Consider the following 13,418-nt stretch of genomic DNA (forward strand, 5'->3'; position numbering starts at 1 on the left):
GCTATTTCTGGCGCAGTCAATAGCTTCTACAACGGATCAAATGTCTCTACCGGAACGGGTATTGGGTGCAGCATGGTAAACCAGCTAGTTATTCTGAAATATCATCATGTGTATATGCAAATTGCTTTCCACCATGGAAATCGGTAAGAAAATGCGATCTGAAACTACTCCCGTCAAGGATTCGTTCAAGACTCAACCCAGACGTCAAGTATCTGTCTGGAACGCTAACCTATCCGGCTGCATTAAATGGCCTATAGAGTCATAGTCCGAGATATATTCGTCTGACACATTGTCACCGAAGTGATTGTTTCCTGGCTCGAACCTCCTCTAATCATGGCCCCAGTAATGACTGTACCACCACTTTACCTAAGTAACGGCCATCTTGGCCCGCATTTGGTGTTGGCGGCTCGAGGTACATTTGACTTTTGTTCATCTTGTGAGAGTGTCCTGGATGTGAGGTTGTGGTGGGGCGGTCCAGGCTTGGAGGATAATAACAAATGCACCAGTTCTCGCATAAAGCCACTTGCCGTATTGCAGGGGACGTAAATTTCTCCCCATCTGGTAATGACGACGGTGATGGTTCTCCTACAATCCGAGGTCACCTGGAACATGGGTCCTTACCGAGAACATGTGTAAGGCTGCGATACAGCAAAGTCTCCGACTCCCCTGGGCATAACAGGTCTTAGACTAGTAGAAGCATGTAGGTTGCTACCATTCTGGTATAATATGATGAGAGTCCTGGACAGACCTATCATCTGGCCGTTGAGAAAAGAAAGGCAGCCCTATCTTGAACCGGAAAGAGTTGACGTGACATTGTCGTGGGAGCAACAACTGCTCGTGTGCCAAGCAATATCCTTGCCTCTCTAGCTGTGGACAGAGTGGTTGAAATGCATGCCGATAGATCTCTTCAACAAAGTTTTGTTTCATTTTAGGAATTAGATGCGAGACCACTAAGCGCTGGAAGATAGACCAGGCTAAGTACTAGTTCCGCCCTAACGGAGGCCAATACCACCCATGCACATGCAATATTAAGCCTGACAAAAGCAGGGTCCCCCCTCGAAACATTTAATTCGGGGGTTCAAACATCAGAATCTCAAGAGTCATCTCTATCTTAGGGGCTAAGGAAATGGATTAGGGTTTCCCCGCTCTGAAGATCCCCAAAGACGGCCGGGGACCGAGGCAGATGCTCACCACCCAGAGCCAATTACGAAGACACATTCGTCCCCACTCAATAACGGCGTAGTATCCCCAACAGTTCCCTATATGACATCTTTGCAGCAGATCGGTGGGGCGGAGAACCCTGAGTGACTAAACCTTTGAAACTGGTTGATGTGGAGGGGCAGGTTATCGTCGATCTCACATGTAGCTATCATACATGGTACCGAACGACCTTGGGCTGAGCTAGAGATATAAGATGAAGGCTGTGTAGAGCTAGGTCACAGAGGCTCGTCTCCTCCCCGAAAGAATACCAGACTTGTGAGATATGGCGACCGAAAGAACTACGAAAGGCCATCCCCGCGATTCTATGGTGTCCACCTGGCGCGATGGTGACCGATCGAAATGGACACCCTCCCACTGGTTGCTTGACCTGCTGGGCACACGCCTGAAACCCCACAGTAGAGAAGTGCCAGTCTATTCGAAGGATGAGAAGATCCCGTTCGTTCGAGAATGGACTGTCCATCTGTGGATTATGACACACGCCTTGATTCCGCACGTTCTTCATCAAACATACATGACCTATACTGGCCAGACCCTCCACCCGATTGCTGCCTTTTGGTTGTATACAACGACATTCTATGGAACCGGTATCCATCTAATGCAAACCATTCGCCGTCTCGGTTGGATCTACGGTTTCTTGGATGGAGACAAACATGAACGAGATGACATACCTGATGTTGGCGTGAAGAGGGTGGCGGCGGAACTGCTTTCTGTCCCGACCCTTCGCCTGGCCATGTCCGTCTACCTATCGTATCGACCGCAGGAGCTCCCACTCTCTTTCAACTGGGGATGGCTGGCGTTGAAGATCGGACTGTACAGCATCACCGTGGACTTCTGGTTTTATTGGTACCACCGCTTGATGCACTCGGTGCCCCTGTTGTGGAAGTTCCACCGCACGCACCACCTAACGAAACATCCCCACCCGCTGCTTGGTGCTTACGCGGACCATGAGCAAGAATTCATGGACATATTAGGCATCCCCCTCCTTGCTTATGGCACTCTAAAAGTAATGGGATTGCCCATGTCATTTTACGAATGGTATATCTGCTATCAATATGTGGTCTTCTCGGAGATCATCGGACATAGCGGCCTCCGTGTTCACGGCGGTGCCCCGTCTACTCTCAATTGGTTACTCGAAATCGTTGATGCAGAGCTGGTGATCGAAGACCATGACCTGCACCACCGGTATGGGTGGAGAAAGAGCCACAACTACGGTAAACAGACTCGTGTCTGGGACCGCATTTTCGGCACCTGCCGTGAACGTATCGAAGGTCAAAAGGACAACATCGACTACGTGAACCGTGTTACGTTCCCATTGTTTTAAGCATCTACATTTGACATGGCGGGAAATGGGCGAAACTTATTGTCAACGTGGAAAACTGAGGGGAGCCGATAAGCTAGACCGTTCTGTACATATGATCTATTTCAACACAATATCCCAGTCAATACTCATCCAGTGCTTCCTAGGAGAAAATATAGGTAATTCTACAGTACTTGGTTAGTCCAGTGAAATGGTAACGAAGAAACGTGCATCGCTTCCTATCTATTGCGTCCCTGTCAATACTAAGGTGCCAAAAACGTAGTTGGAGTTATGTTAACGTGTGACCATGGCTGATCAAACAGTTTCTGGGGGAATTTAATGTCGTTCAGACCCCAGTTGTTCTGGGGTATTTGACCCACCTTGACTAGTCTTCTGACGATCATATGGGGGCATGAAACCGAGGTATCCGCGTGCTGGACGCCCTGTCATGCCTCCTAACAGTTGCGATGCTCAACAACAACTTGCCGGACAATCAGCATTAAGTGTCCGTGAGTCACCCTCCTCTCGGCCACGAAAGTCAGACCCTCTGAACTGAGTGCTGGTATCGTCACATTGTCAAGGTCGGTATCCGCTGATAAGAACTCTCAGGAAATTATAGTGTAGTAATGATGACTCACCAGTATGTGTAGCGAGACTCTTAATAGTAGTTTTGTAGTGATATTTAAGTCATTACATGACAAGAAAAGAATTATCGTAAAGTTTAAAATTTTGTACTTTTTTGTAGTATCTCATTATTTACATGGTCGAAACCTTGGATCATAACATGCTCATGCATCTCCAACCCCATTTGACTTAATAACAATGTGTGGTGGAAATTGTTGTATCGTCTCTGGTCTTTACGGTTCGTTATTGGACTTCAGACAGGCTGATTGGCTCTTGGCGCCGACGGCCAACTTCGGCTCCCCGCACTTTCCTCATCCGGACCGGACTATCGTTATTCAGGCCCCGCTCCTGTCCGTGCACGCACTTTACGTGCTTATCGCGATAGCTTCATGTGGCGGTTGACGTCCTTGTAGAGCAGGTAGCGAAATTTGCCAGGGCCACCGGCGTAACAAGCCTGGGGGCAGAAGGCACGCAGCCACATGAAGTCGCCGGCTTCCACCTCGACCCAGTCCTGATTGAGGCGATAGACGGCTTTCCCTTCGAGGACATACAGCCCGTGTTCCATGACATGGGTTTCGGCAAAGGGGATAACACCACCGGGCTCGAAGGTCACGATGGTGACATGCATATCATGACGCAGGTCCGTCGGGTCGACAAACCGGGTCGTGGCCCACGCATTGTTGGTGTTCGGCATAGCAGTGGGCACGATATCCTTTTCATTGAGGAAGAGTGGGTCGGGGGCATCGAGTCCAGCCACGGATTCATAGGCCTTGCGGATCCAATGGAAACGAGCGGTTGCCACACCGGTGTTGCGCAGGGTCCATCCGCTTTTCGGCGGCAGATACGCATACCCCCCCTCCGTCAGTCGGTGCGTTTCGCCGGCCAACGTAATGCTCACTTCGCCTTCCACGACAAATACCACCCCTTCGGCGCCCTCGTCGAGTTCAGCACGATCACTACCACCCCCCGGTTGTACTTCCATGATGTATTGTGAGAAGGTCTCGGCAAAGCCCGACAACGGACGGGCAATGACCCACAACCGCGTCTGCTCCCAGAAGGGCAGGAAACTGGTCACGATGTCGCTGAAGGTACCCTTCGGGATGACTGCATAGGCTTCGGTGAACATGGCACGGTCGGTGAGAAGCTGGGTCTGTGGCGGTAATCCGCCTGTGGGTGCATAATATGCACTGATGTTCTTGTCGTTACCCATGGTGGGGGAGAAATCTTTTTTGGCTATTCAAATATGTTGTAGGTATTAATCACAGTGAGCGTACTTCAAGTGTGTCTAGAAGAATACAATAAATTAAAATACAAAGTGACAAATGTCAAAGCTCAAAGTGAAAGGGAATTTAGTAGTGACCAAGAGGGTCCCTTGCATATTAAATACACGCAATTTCCGGCGTTGACCGATCTCGGGTCAGGCCGACGGTCGCAGCCGTGAAGTGGATTGAAATTCGCGGGAATTCTCCGACACCGTTGGCGGGGAACGTTACTTATCTTTAATTTAGCCTGTCATGCAGTTGATAATGGCTTTATAATTTATGGTGTTTTGATAATGTCCTCTCTGTCACTTTGCACTATGGTATACCTGATTATAACAACTAGTAGTGGCTGCTTAAAAACACCCTCAACGTTAGTCTTGAGGGTGTACCCCTACCGGGATATATATAATCTACCTAGAAATGAGATCTTAACCGTTACCAGTGGCAACCTTTTTGCTTTCTTGGGTTCTAGGGAGCCATTGGCGGAGGAGACCTTAACTACGTAGGTCTCTGTGATATACTATACTTGATACGAGCCCAGAAGCTTCGTTCATTCTTGCGACGAGTGGGGATTTCGACCGGTTTGCCATCGAGCCCTAAATTGGTAACAGCATTCTGCTGCTTACCAAGGTAATAATCTACGAAAAGGGAGAATGTCAGCATCTACACTGTCTGGTGGCTTGGAGAAAGAGCAAAAGGGGAATTACCAGGCATCAAGAACGAGCAGAGAATAGACAGCGTGGAGATGACGGCGGCGGCAATAAAAATGATGCCGTTGGTGCGCGTATAAGCTCTGATGGCCCCCTCACGAATGGGGTCATCAAAGTCAAATTGGGTGCGAAGAATGTTAACCGAACCATATATCTCCTTGAGTATACTTTCCGGGGTGTCCGGCAGCTCGTCACGCATGAACCTGAGCATCCTATCCGTCCAGATTGCGGAGGCAATGGCATACCCGGCGGCACTACCCAGGTACGTCCAAAGGAAATAGGCCCCGATGATGGATGCCATGTCCTCGTGGGGAACGGAGGCCATAGCTCCTATTCGCGACCCAAGGGCAGTCAAAGCGCTTGTTCCCAGGAGTACTTGTGAGATGGCGAGGGCAGTAGTGCTTTGTGTACTTCGCTGGTCGCTTGTGAGGCACATAGCGTAGCCAACAACCTTAAGCACGGCTCCAACAATCATCTGGGTTCTATAACGGTGATATCTGACCTGGAGGAACCCACCAACCAGGCTAAATACAGTGATCGCAAGATTCCTGGCACCCGTAAAGACCGTCCAAGTGTAGTTATCCCAATCTTTGATGATATAGATATACGAGGCGAAGTAGTTGCTTGCGAGAGTAGTGGTCATCTGATCGAAAAGGTTGGCGCCCAATGCAGCAAGAAAGACCTTGTTTGCAATGATCCGCTTCGTCATCATAGGCTTCGGCGCAATGTAAAGCTCAAAGGCAACAAACAGCGCCAGGATGACAAAACCAGTAGCTTCCATGGCAATCATACTGCGGTTCGTCCACCCGCCCTCTGCAGATTTGGCGAGCGATAGAGGGAGAAGGATCAACGAGAAGGAGAAGCCGAGCAACACGAGACCGGGAATATCGATCGCAATTAAACATTGCCAGGCAGTATGCAGAGGGACTTTTTCTCCTTTCTCTGGCGGACTACTCCCCGTTACCACCATTTTGCGCGCTCTCTGTTGTGTGCCATATAATGCTATGATCGCCGGAGCTAGCAGAATTGGGACCATAATAGCGAACATCCCTAAGCCCCATCGCCACTGATCCGGGACGAATGCATCCACAATGAAACCATTGGTAAAAGTGGTCACCAGATAGGGAGCTATAATCATGCTGGTCCAGAAGCCGCGCCATTGCAGTGTCGTCAAGTCACCAACAATGATTTGACAGAGGATGTTTAGGCCTGCCTTGCCCACCGCCGTCAAGGCGACACCAACCGTGTAGGCTACGAAGTTCGTGCAGCTGGCCGCGACAGCATATCCTACAACATAGAATAGTAGAGAGATGATATAACTCGTCGGACGGGACATGACATCTGCCAGCTTGCCAATCACTGGCTTGGAGATACCATTAATCAAAGTACTGGCGGTGTTTACGGCGCCCAGCTGGGCATGCATATCGAAGGAGGAGGCCGCAACCATAGTAAACTGTTGCGTAACCCCCTCGTCCATGGCGTAAACAAACATGGTCAAACCAAGAGAGATGATAATAGTAACGAGGAACAGGCGACCAGTTAGACCAGTGTTATGGAAAACCTTGTTAAGGCCTTCTACGCTGCGGAAACCCGCATTCTCGCATTCTGGAGTCTGCTCATCGCGCTTCTGGAGGTCGAATTCTTTCCCCTGGTGGATGTAGGCCGCAGAGATTTCGACGGTAGCAGTCTCCGATACCATTGGCTGAGGTGAGGATGAGCTTCGAGGGTTATCATCCATGGATATGATCCTTGCACCGGAAAGAAAGATAGAAGACGGTCAATTTGGAAATTAAGGCACGATCTGTAGATAAAAGCGCACAACGGGGTTCACAGCGGCATTATTAGGAATCTGCACTCGTCACTGTAAGGGTGGAATTCTCGGCTTCGGCCTTCTGCGGCGACGGTACAACTCGGCCGATGTGAGTACATTCGGCAATTCCTCTGTAGCGTCAAGTTGACATGTGTGCAATGCGTGTGTGCCCTGGCAGGTGGGAAGTGGAGGTCGAAAAACAGAGCTACTTTCCGGTGGGCCCGGTGATAGACGGCCAATCCAATGCCAGGAATTCCACCTTGCATTAGCCAACCTGAGGGTATTCGCGGTTGTCTGCGCGGGGAAGAGCAACAATCCACCGATCCATTAGTAATTGGACTAGAGATAGCGGAAAGCAAACCAGTAAGTTATTGTTGCATTTTCCTGCAAAGAGCAGTATGGGCCTACTCAATGACTAAAGATGATGACAGCAGGGAGAAGCATCCTACATGATCTCGATCTCTCCTCGCCGTACCTCTCGAACATGTTACGTATCGATCATATAGGGCTAGCCTGGAACTGACCCACAGCCCATAAATCTTAGGGAGGGGCGCTAGTCCGATAAGCCGGCGGTCATAAAAGAGGATGAATATAACGTTGCTATCTCGCGTCCAACCAGATTTTTTTTTTTTCAAGCCAGATCACTATCCTACTGCGCAATATGCTCTCCCAGAAGAAAGTGGAATCTGCTCTATTGGTAAAACGGCGAGACCCACGTTGCCCCATGAAGAAGGAAAAGTGATTTGGCCGCAGCGTCGTGGAGATGTAACCTTTAGACAGGGGACTAGCTTAATCCATTCAGTCGAGGGATTTGACTGGGAACCCCCCATGTTACTATCTTCTTAAGCGTTTCTTGAAAGAGCAGCAGGTCCTGCTCGGACACTTCGAAATCAACAATGAGCTGTGATCCTATGCCGAGAATGCCGGCCATGGGGTCGGCGAAATCAAAAGTTCCCCGTTTCCCTGAGAAGGCGACCTGCTCTAGCCCTCCGTATACTGTCTCGCCCGATCCAAGGGTTACACAGTAGCTGTTCGAGAAGTAATCATTTGTTCCGCAATCACCGTCCCATGGACTGTCCACGAGAAGGTCGCGCTGGAAGACCACCGCCAAACCTGAGCCATCAGGCTCTTCGCAAAAGCCTGCCTCAAGAACTTGGTCGTCCTCGTCAGCTACACCACCCGCAGATTGCGCTGTGATTTTCATCGTGACTTCTTCCTGTGTCCTAGACTTTGGGCCCTTAGCTTTTTAGTTAGCGCTACAAATAGTGCTAGGAAGTGATTGATAAGTAAGAGGAGGTCAGTGTACAGATAACGTGAACTGGGATGTGTCATTGATGAGTTGTAGAACGTGTAGCGCGTGGGATATGTTACAGAATGTCAACCACACCTTGACTCATTGCTCACGGTTATCCATTTATTGACGCTATACTATATCCAGTAACGATATTCTCCTCAGGCAGAAACTTCCTGATTGGGAACTCGGCGCAATACGCACCAACGAACATGCCTGAAGGGAATATATAAGGACGTCAATCGAGAAAGGTAGAAATTACAAAAAGGGAAGTCGACAAGACTGATGACTGGAGCCGATCCTGGAATTGATCAGATATTGAAACGCCGCCAATTGTCACCAAACTTTTAGTATTAGCTGAATTCTCAAATGGTGAAATGGACACCAGACTGCACCAGGTGAACCACACCAGGAATATACAGTGTTGTTCAAGTAGCCGTCTTTTTATGTTACTAAAAGTTTATTTGGGAGTTAAACTACGAGATGCAGCGACCTCTATCATAAGGTTATTGTAAGTTGTAGTCATATTCGAGGCATGCATCCAGCAAACTGGCTACAGGCCAGGGAAAGTCTGAGGATCAACATGTGCAGAGAGATTGTGCGACTCCGATAAGACCAACCCCTGATCACCAAGATTCCCGCCATGTAACTACTCCTTGCGTTTTCTTGACCTTGTCGTGTGGTGTGAGAGCATAGGACTTCGTTATGCGGTATTCGTGATCCACTGGGGAGACTTGGCAAGTAATGACTGTCAGAGATAGTCAGTACGTGCTCTATTAGCATATTGGGGAGCGTCACTTACTTCTCCTAGTTCTTTGAGGGGCAGTTGTTAAGGGCCACACAGCCAGACTCTCTCGTAACCAACGCTGCTCTCTTTTCAGGACAGGTGTTCAGGATGATACAGCCGGCCTCTCGTTCGGACAGGCCGTTGAAAAGTTCTCGCTTTTCAGGGCAAGTTCCAAGAATTATGCAGCCAGTCTCTCTTTCCGACGGGCCTGCAATCTCTTCTCTCTTACCGGGGCAGTTGTTCAGTGCCACACAGCCAGACTCCCTCTTGTCAGGACAAGTACCCAGAACGATACATCCTGCTTCTCTTTCAGAGAGGCCTACCAGTGCTTCCCTTTTCTCCGGGCAGTTGTTCAGGACTATACAGCCAGCTTCCTTCTCCGAGAGGCCTTCCAGAACTTCCCTCTTGCCAGGGCAATTGTTCAAGGCAACACAACCGGACTCCCTCTTGTCTGCCGGTAGAGCAACGACAAGAGGGGTAATAACTGCAAGAACAGCAAGAAGACGCATAGCGCAGTAGAAGTAAGTGATACAGAATGGGTTGACAGAAAGGAAAACACACTAGAAGCTGGTTTGTGTAGTCTTGGAAGTTGCACGGAGTAGGCAAGTTATATGCTCGAGCGGAACTTATTTCAATACCCGACTCTTCTTATTTGATCACAGATAAGGGATGCAAATAAGGTTCTAACAAGCCATAACAAGCACTCTAAGCTAATCTCCGCAATTCGAATCAACTGTGATTGGCCCATAATCTGGGGAAGGATGCACCAGGTTGAAGACTCTGGGGCCGAAGGAGTATCGCAATGGGCCACGTGGTTCCCCATGCATGCGATAGGATAGTTCTCCCAGCGAAACGTAAAGTCGTTGGTTGGACAACTTGCAGAATCGGACTTTATTGTGTACCCGCCTCCGTGGTGATGATCATTGTCGACCGGGAAGGATTCATCTACTTCCCGCTGGAGTCATAAACATGATGTAACATCGGCACAATGGCTTGTTGTGCATAGATGCTATTGGTGAATAATTGCAATCTAAGTCATGAATTCATTATGCTCGCGATGATTCAATCGCGTTTAGCCTTATCTGATGCCAGTAATATCTCACTACGTGCCCCCCGGAAGAATATTATAACCCGATTGGAAAACCTTGTAAAAATTGAATATTCTCAAAACCCCTAAGCAGTCCGAATCATCCATAGACAGTGCGCTCTAACCTGGTGTATTGTGCATCAGTTATGGATATCATTTCATTTGCACTTGTCAACATACCATCAGCATCTTCAGTTGTGAGCACATTTAGCAGCTTGTTTTCAAAACTCCCTGCCCGTGGTGATTAAAGTACTTCGGTTACTTCCATGCACGATGATATTCTTACATATCATATACTAAGAACTATGCAATGTGGACATTCCCGCGAAGCTGTTTCAGTATGCTGCAGACACGATGGCAGGGTTACTAATACGATAGAACTCAGGAAAGAATCAAAATGGATCTGAACAACAGCAAAGATAAGCTAAAAGAGAATCGAAAGACGAAGGACATGGGGAATAGGGAGAGAAGGAAAGAGAAAATCATTTCTAGCGCCTTCCAATTTATATCAAGCAAACACCATTTTTGCCTTGAAGTCTTCGCTGAATTTGTAATCGGTGTACCTTTATGGCGTCCGTGCATACACAGAAGCGAATAGAATGCATTCAGAATTGGGGACGTAAAGCCGGCCACAGGCGATCAGGACGTTATCGCCCTCATGCTTAGTGTCTCGCACCTCTTTAGCTGATTCGTGGTTGTGACCTCCCGCCAGGATGACGGGCCCTGCCTTGCGATAGGCATCGAGTAGAAACCTAGAGCGTTTTGTTGGGTGTATAGCGACTCTTTTGTTTTATTTTTAAATTCAGAAAAGAAACGGAAGGTGAATTTGGAATATCATTTAAATAGAATAGATGTTACGATATATGAATCTTTGTTACATCACCGCTCCTGGGTTAGACCAGATAGCTGGTATCATAGAGCTCATACCCTCTCGATCTGCTCATCGTTCGTACCCTTCTTCTTCAAATCCTCCCCATCGTCGGCAGGGATAACATACGTTGCCCACTCGCGAACAGGAACCCTATCCTGGAAAAGCCTGTCGATATCCGCATTGCTGCGCCCCGCAGTCTCACCAACACAGAACCACGAGTATGCCAGCAAGAACAACGTGGTACCCCCATAGATAAATCCGATCATCGGGCCTAGGTTCGCCGTGTAGTACATATAGGGGCTGGTGAAGACCATGAGCCAGACGGTAACGAAGAACACGCCCATAGCGCACGAGGTGATCTTGTTTCTGTTCCGGCCAACGGACATCTCCGACGCGATGGAGTAAGAGAGGGTTCCGATGGAGAAGTTGTAGAAGATGATGTTGATGTATGCGAGGACGACGATGCCAATGCCAATGCCACGGCTGAGCGTGCCATCGGCGGCCTTGGTGGTTCCGAGACCGCCGACAGTGAGTAGAGAGATGAACATCCCGCATGAGCAGACGAGGAGGTTCGTGCGGCGCTTGATTCGATTCCCCAAGACGACAGAGACACCGACAGTGATGATCTGTAGGACGTAGATGATGGTATTGATGGTGAAGGGGTCCGCGACGCCGATGGACTGCGCGAAGACGACGCCATAGGTGTACCAGAACTGGATGCCGTTGATTTGCTGGACGAACATGACGCCACAGGCGTAGAAAAGTTTGCGGCGTTCGACGGGGTCGGTGATTAGGGAGGCCCAGGTGGCGTCCTTAGCCATTTCCTGTTCTTGCTGGACAGCCTCTTCGATGGCCTGGATGTCTGCAGAGGGGTCGTAGTCGCAGTTGCTATGATTGATCTTGCGGAGGGATTTGATCGCTTGCTCGCGCTTGCCTTTGTACATATACCAGACTGGACTTTCCGGGGTGAATGGAAGGCAGAGAAGCATGATACCCGGAAGGACGACAAGAAGGCACATGGGGATGCGGTAGGATTGGGAGCTTTGGATGCCCTGTGTACCCTGGTTGACGCAGGCTCCCACAAGTTGAGAAATGGACTGCATGAACTGGAAGCACATGAGAGCTGGACCTCTGATGGCGGATGGTGCCACCTCTCCGATATAGATAAGGCAAGTGGCAGTGAACTGTCCGACCCCCAGACCAATCAGGACACGGCTGACGTAAAAAACCGGATGCGAGCCAAAAGAGCAGGCTTGCACGACGGCTCCGACGACGATACAGATCGACGCAGACAGGAACACGGCACGTCGGCCAAAAAAGTCATTTATGGGAGCGGCGGCGATGGCACCGACAAGCTCTCCCACATAGATAATACTAGCAGACAAGGACAGGAACGTTGTTCCAAGCGAGAAGGAGCCGTCTGAGCCTTCCTCTCCATAGTCCTTCGCAAACCATGCCATCCCTTGAACACCAGTATAGTAGATTGTATCATAACCGTAGCACAGAGCACCGATCGCAGCTACCAGACAGAAGGCAATGGCCCGTCGATTCGACTTCCAGTCGATGTTGAGTTGAAGACCTGCCATCTTGAGCAACACCAAGAAACGTTGTAGATTGGAGGGAGGGAGAAGGAGCACAGTAGGGCCGAGAAACACAGACTCTCACAGTAGTTGGCACCAGGCTATGGAAAATAGAACGGCTTCGTAGCGGCAGCCTTTATACCTTCTCTTGTTCGGGGTAAAAGTTTAACGTGGCCGGGGTAAAGCTCCACGGGGTTTGCAGACCGACATCTAGCGCCAGATCGTGGTCCAGCAACCCCAAATTCCCCACTTCGGACGACTCTGGGGCCCCCTCCTCCAGTTAGCGTATAGGCCAAGGCACCACGAATGTCCCTCTTCAAGAAAAGCTCAGTGCAACCCGCATGCCAATCTTTCCTACTATGGAAGGATTGAAGACGCACACACGTTGCATCGGGCAGGATTCCCGAACTTCGACGATCTAGCCATATCTTCCGAGTAACGGCGGGCAAATAGATGCCCAAACAAAAGCATATCGGAGTACAAGACACCGGGCCGGCACAGCACCAACGCCTCTCAATCCCGACTCACTGCGCCAAGCCAAGCCAAGCACACCCCACGGCATCCCGCCAAGTGCGCGAAAACTTACTCCGTATAAATTTCTTCTCTAGCCGAACTGCGAATCGGCACCAGCCAAAGCTTAGTCTGGAAGAGCAGGTTAACTGCGACATGGTCGACTTCTTAATTGTCGCAGCTTTGTTGGGACTTGGGATATGTCTATCCTCCTTTACAAAGTCAATCCTGTCCAGAACGCTTCGCTCTGTTGGGTTGGCGGGGTCCGCTGCCAAGAGTCGGGGCAGTCGGCGCGCTCAGGACTCATTTGCCAGTCTTTCCCAGATTTCTCCGATAATGATCCGGGGGGCAAATATCTCCAGACTGGG

The 13,418-nt window shown here is 49.6% G+C and overlaps 5 protein-coding genes across 5 annotated transcripts; 1 reads left to right on the plus strand and 4 right to left on the minus strand.

Annotated features, from left to right (window-relative positions):
- Window positions 1-1,411: 1,411 nt before the first annotated feature.
- On the plus strand, window positions 1,412-2,542 carry BDV27DRAFT_166933 (sterol desaturase family protein; the record flags this gene model as incomplete). Its single annotated transcript, XM_032074323.1, has 1 exon — window positions 1,412-2,542. The coding sequence occupies exon 1, from the start codon at window positions 1,484-1,486 to the stop codon at window positions 2,540-2,542; it is 1,059 nt and encodes a 352-aa protein (XP_031924557.1). The 5' UTR covers window positions 1,412-1,483.
- A 685-nt stretch (window positions 2,543-3,227) lies between these two features.
- On the minus strand, window positions 3,228-4,477 carry BDV27DRAFT_132986 (RmlC-like cupin domain-containing protein). Its single transcript, XM_032067994.1, has one exon. It carries the CDS (start codon window positions 4,350-4,352, stop codon window positions 3,516-3,518), a length of 837 nt encoding a protein of 278 aa, XP_031924558.1. The 5' UTR covers window positions 4,353-4,477; the 3' UTR covers window positions 3,228-3,515.
- A 425-nt stretch (window positions 4,478-4,902) lies between these two features.
- On the minus strand, window positions 4,903-8,128 carry BDV27DRAFT_147788 (major facilitator superfamily domain-containing protein; the record flags this gene model as incomplete). Its single annotated transcript, XM_032070810.1, has 3 exons — window positions 4,903-5,042; window positions 5,112-6,711; window positions 7,922-8,128. The coding sequence occupies 3 exons, from the start codon at window positions 8,126-8,128 to the stop codon at window positions 4,903-4,905; spliced, it is 1,947 nt and encodes a 648-aa protein (XP_031924559.1).
- An 894-nt stretch (window positions 8,129-9,022) lies between these two features.
- Window positions 9,023-9,511, minus strand: BDV27DRAFT_160668 (uncharacterized protein; the record flags this gene model as incomplete). The annotated part of the gene is made up of 1 exon (XM_032073074.1): window positions 9,023-9,511. One exon carries the CDS (start codon window positions 9,509-9,511, stop codon window positions 9,023-9,025), a length of 489 nt encoding a protein of 162 aa, XP_031924560.1.
- A 1,441-nt stretch (window positions 9,512-10,952) lies between these two features.
- On the minus strand, window positions 10,953-13,238 carry BDV27DRAFT_132989 (general substrate transporter). The gene has a single exon (XM_032067995.1). It carries the CDS (start codon window positions 12,544-12,546, stop codon window positions 11,011-11,013), a length of 1,536 nt encoding a protein of 511 aa, XP_031924561.1. The 5' UTR covers window positions 12,547-13,238; the 3' UTR covers window positions 10,953-11,010.
- Between the last annotated feature and the right edge of the window lie 180 nt (window positions 13,239-13,418).

Source organism: Aspergillus caelatus (genome assembly GCF_009193585.1).
Source record: "Aspergillus caelatus strain CBS 763.97 unplaced genomic scaffold BDV27scaffold_172, whole genome shotgun sequence".
NCBI classification, from domain to species: Eukaryota; Fungi; Ascomycota; class Eurotiomycetes; order Eurotiales; family Aspergillaceae; genus Aspergillus; species Aspergillus caelatus.

Bases quoted from the DNA above. Each gene is read 5' to 3' on its own strand.
- BDV27DRAFT_132986 (XM_032067994.1), bottom strand. From the start codon at position 4,352: ATGGGTAACGACAAGAACATCAGTGCATATTATGCACCCACAGGCGGA.
- BDV27DRAFT_132989 (XM_032067995.1), bottom strand. From the start codon at position 12,546: ATGGCAGGTCTTCAACTCAACATCGACTGGAAGTCGAATCGACGGGCC.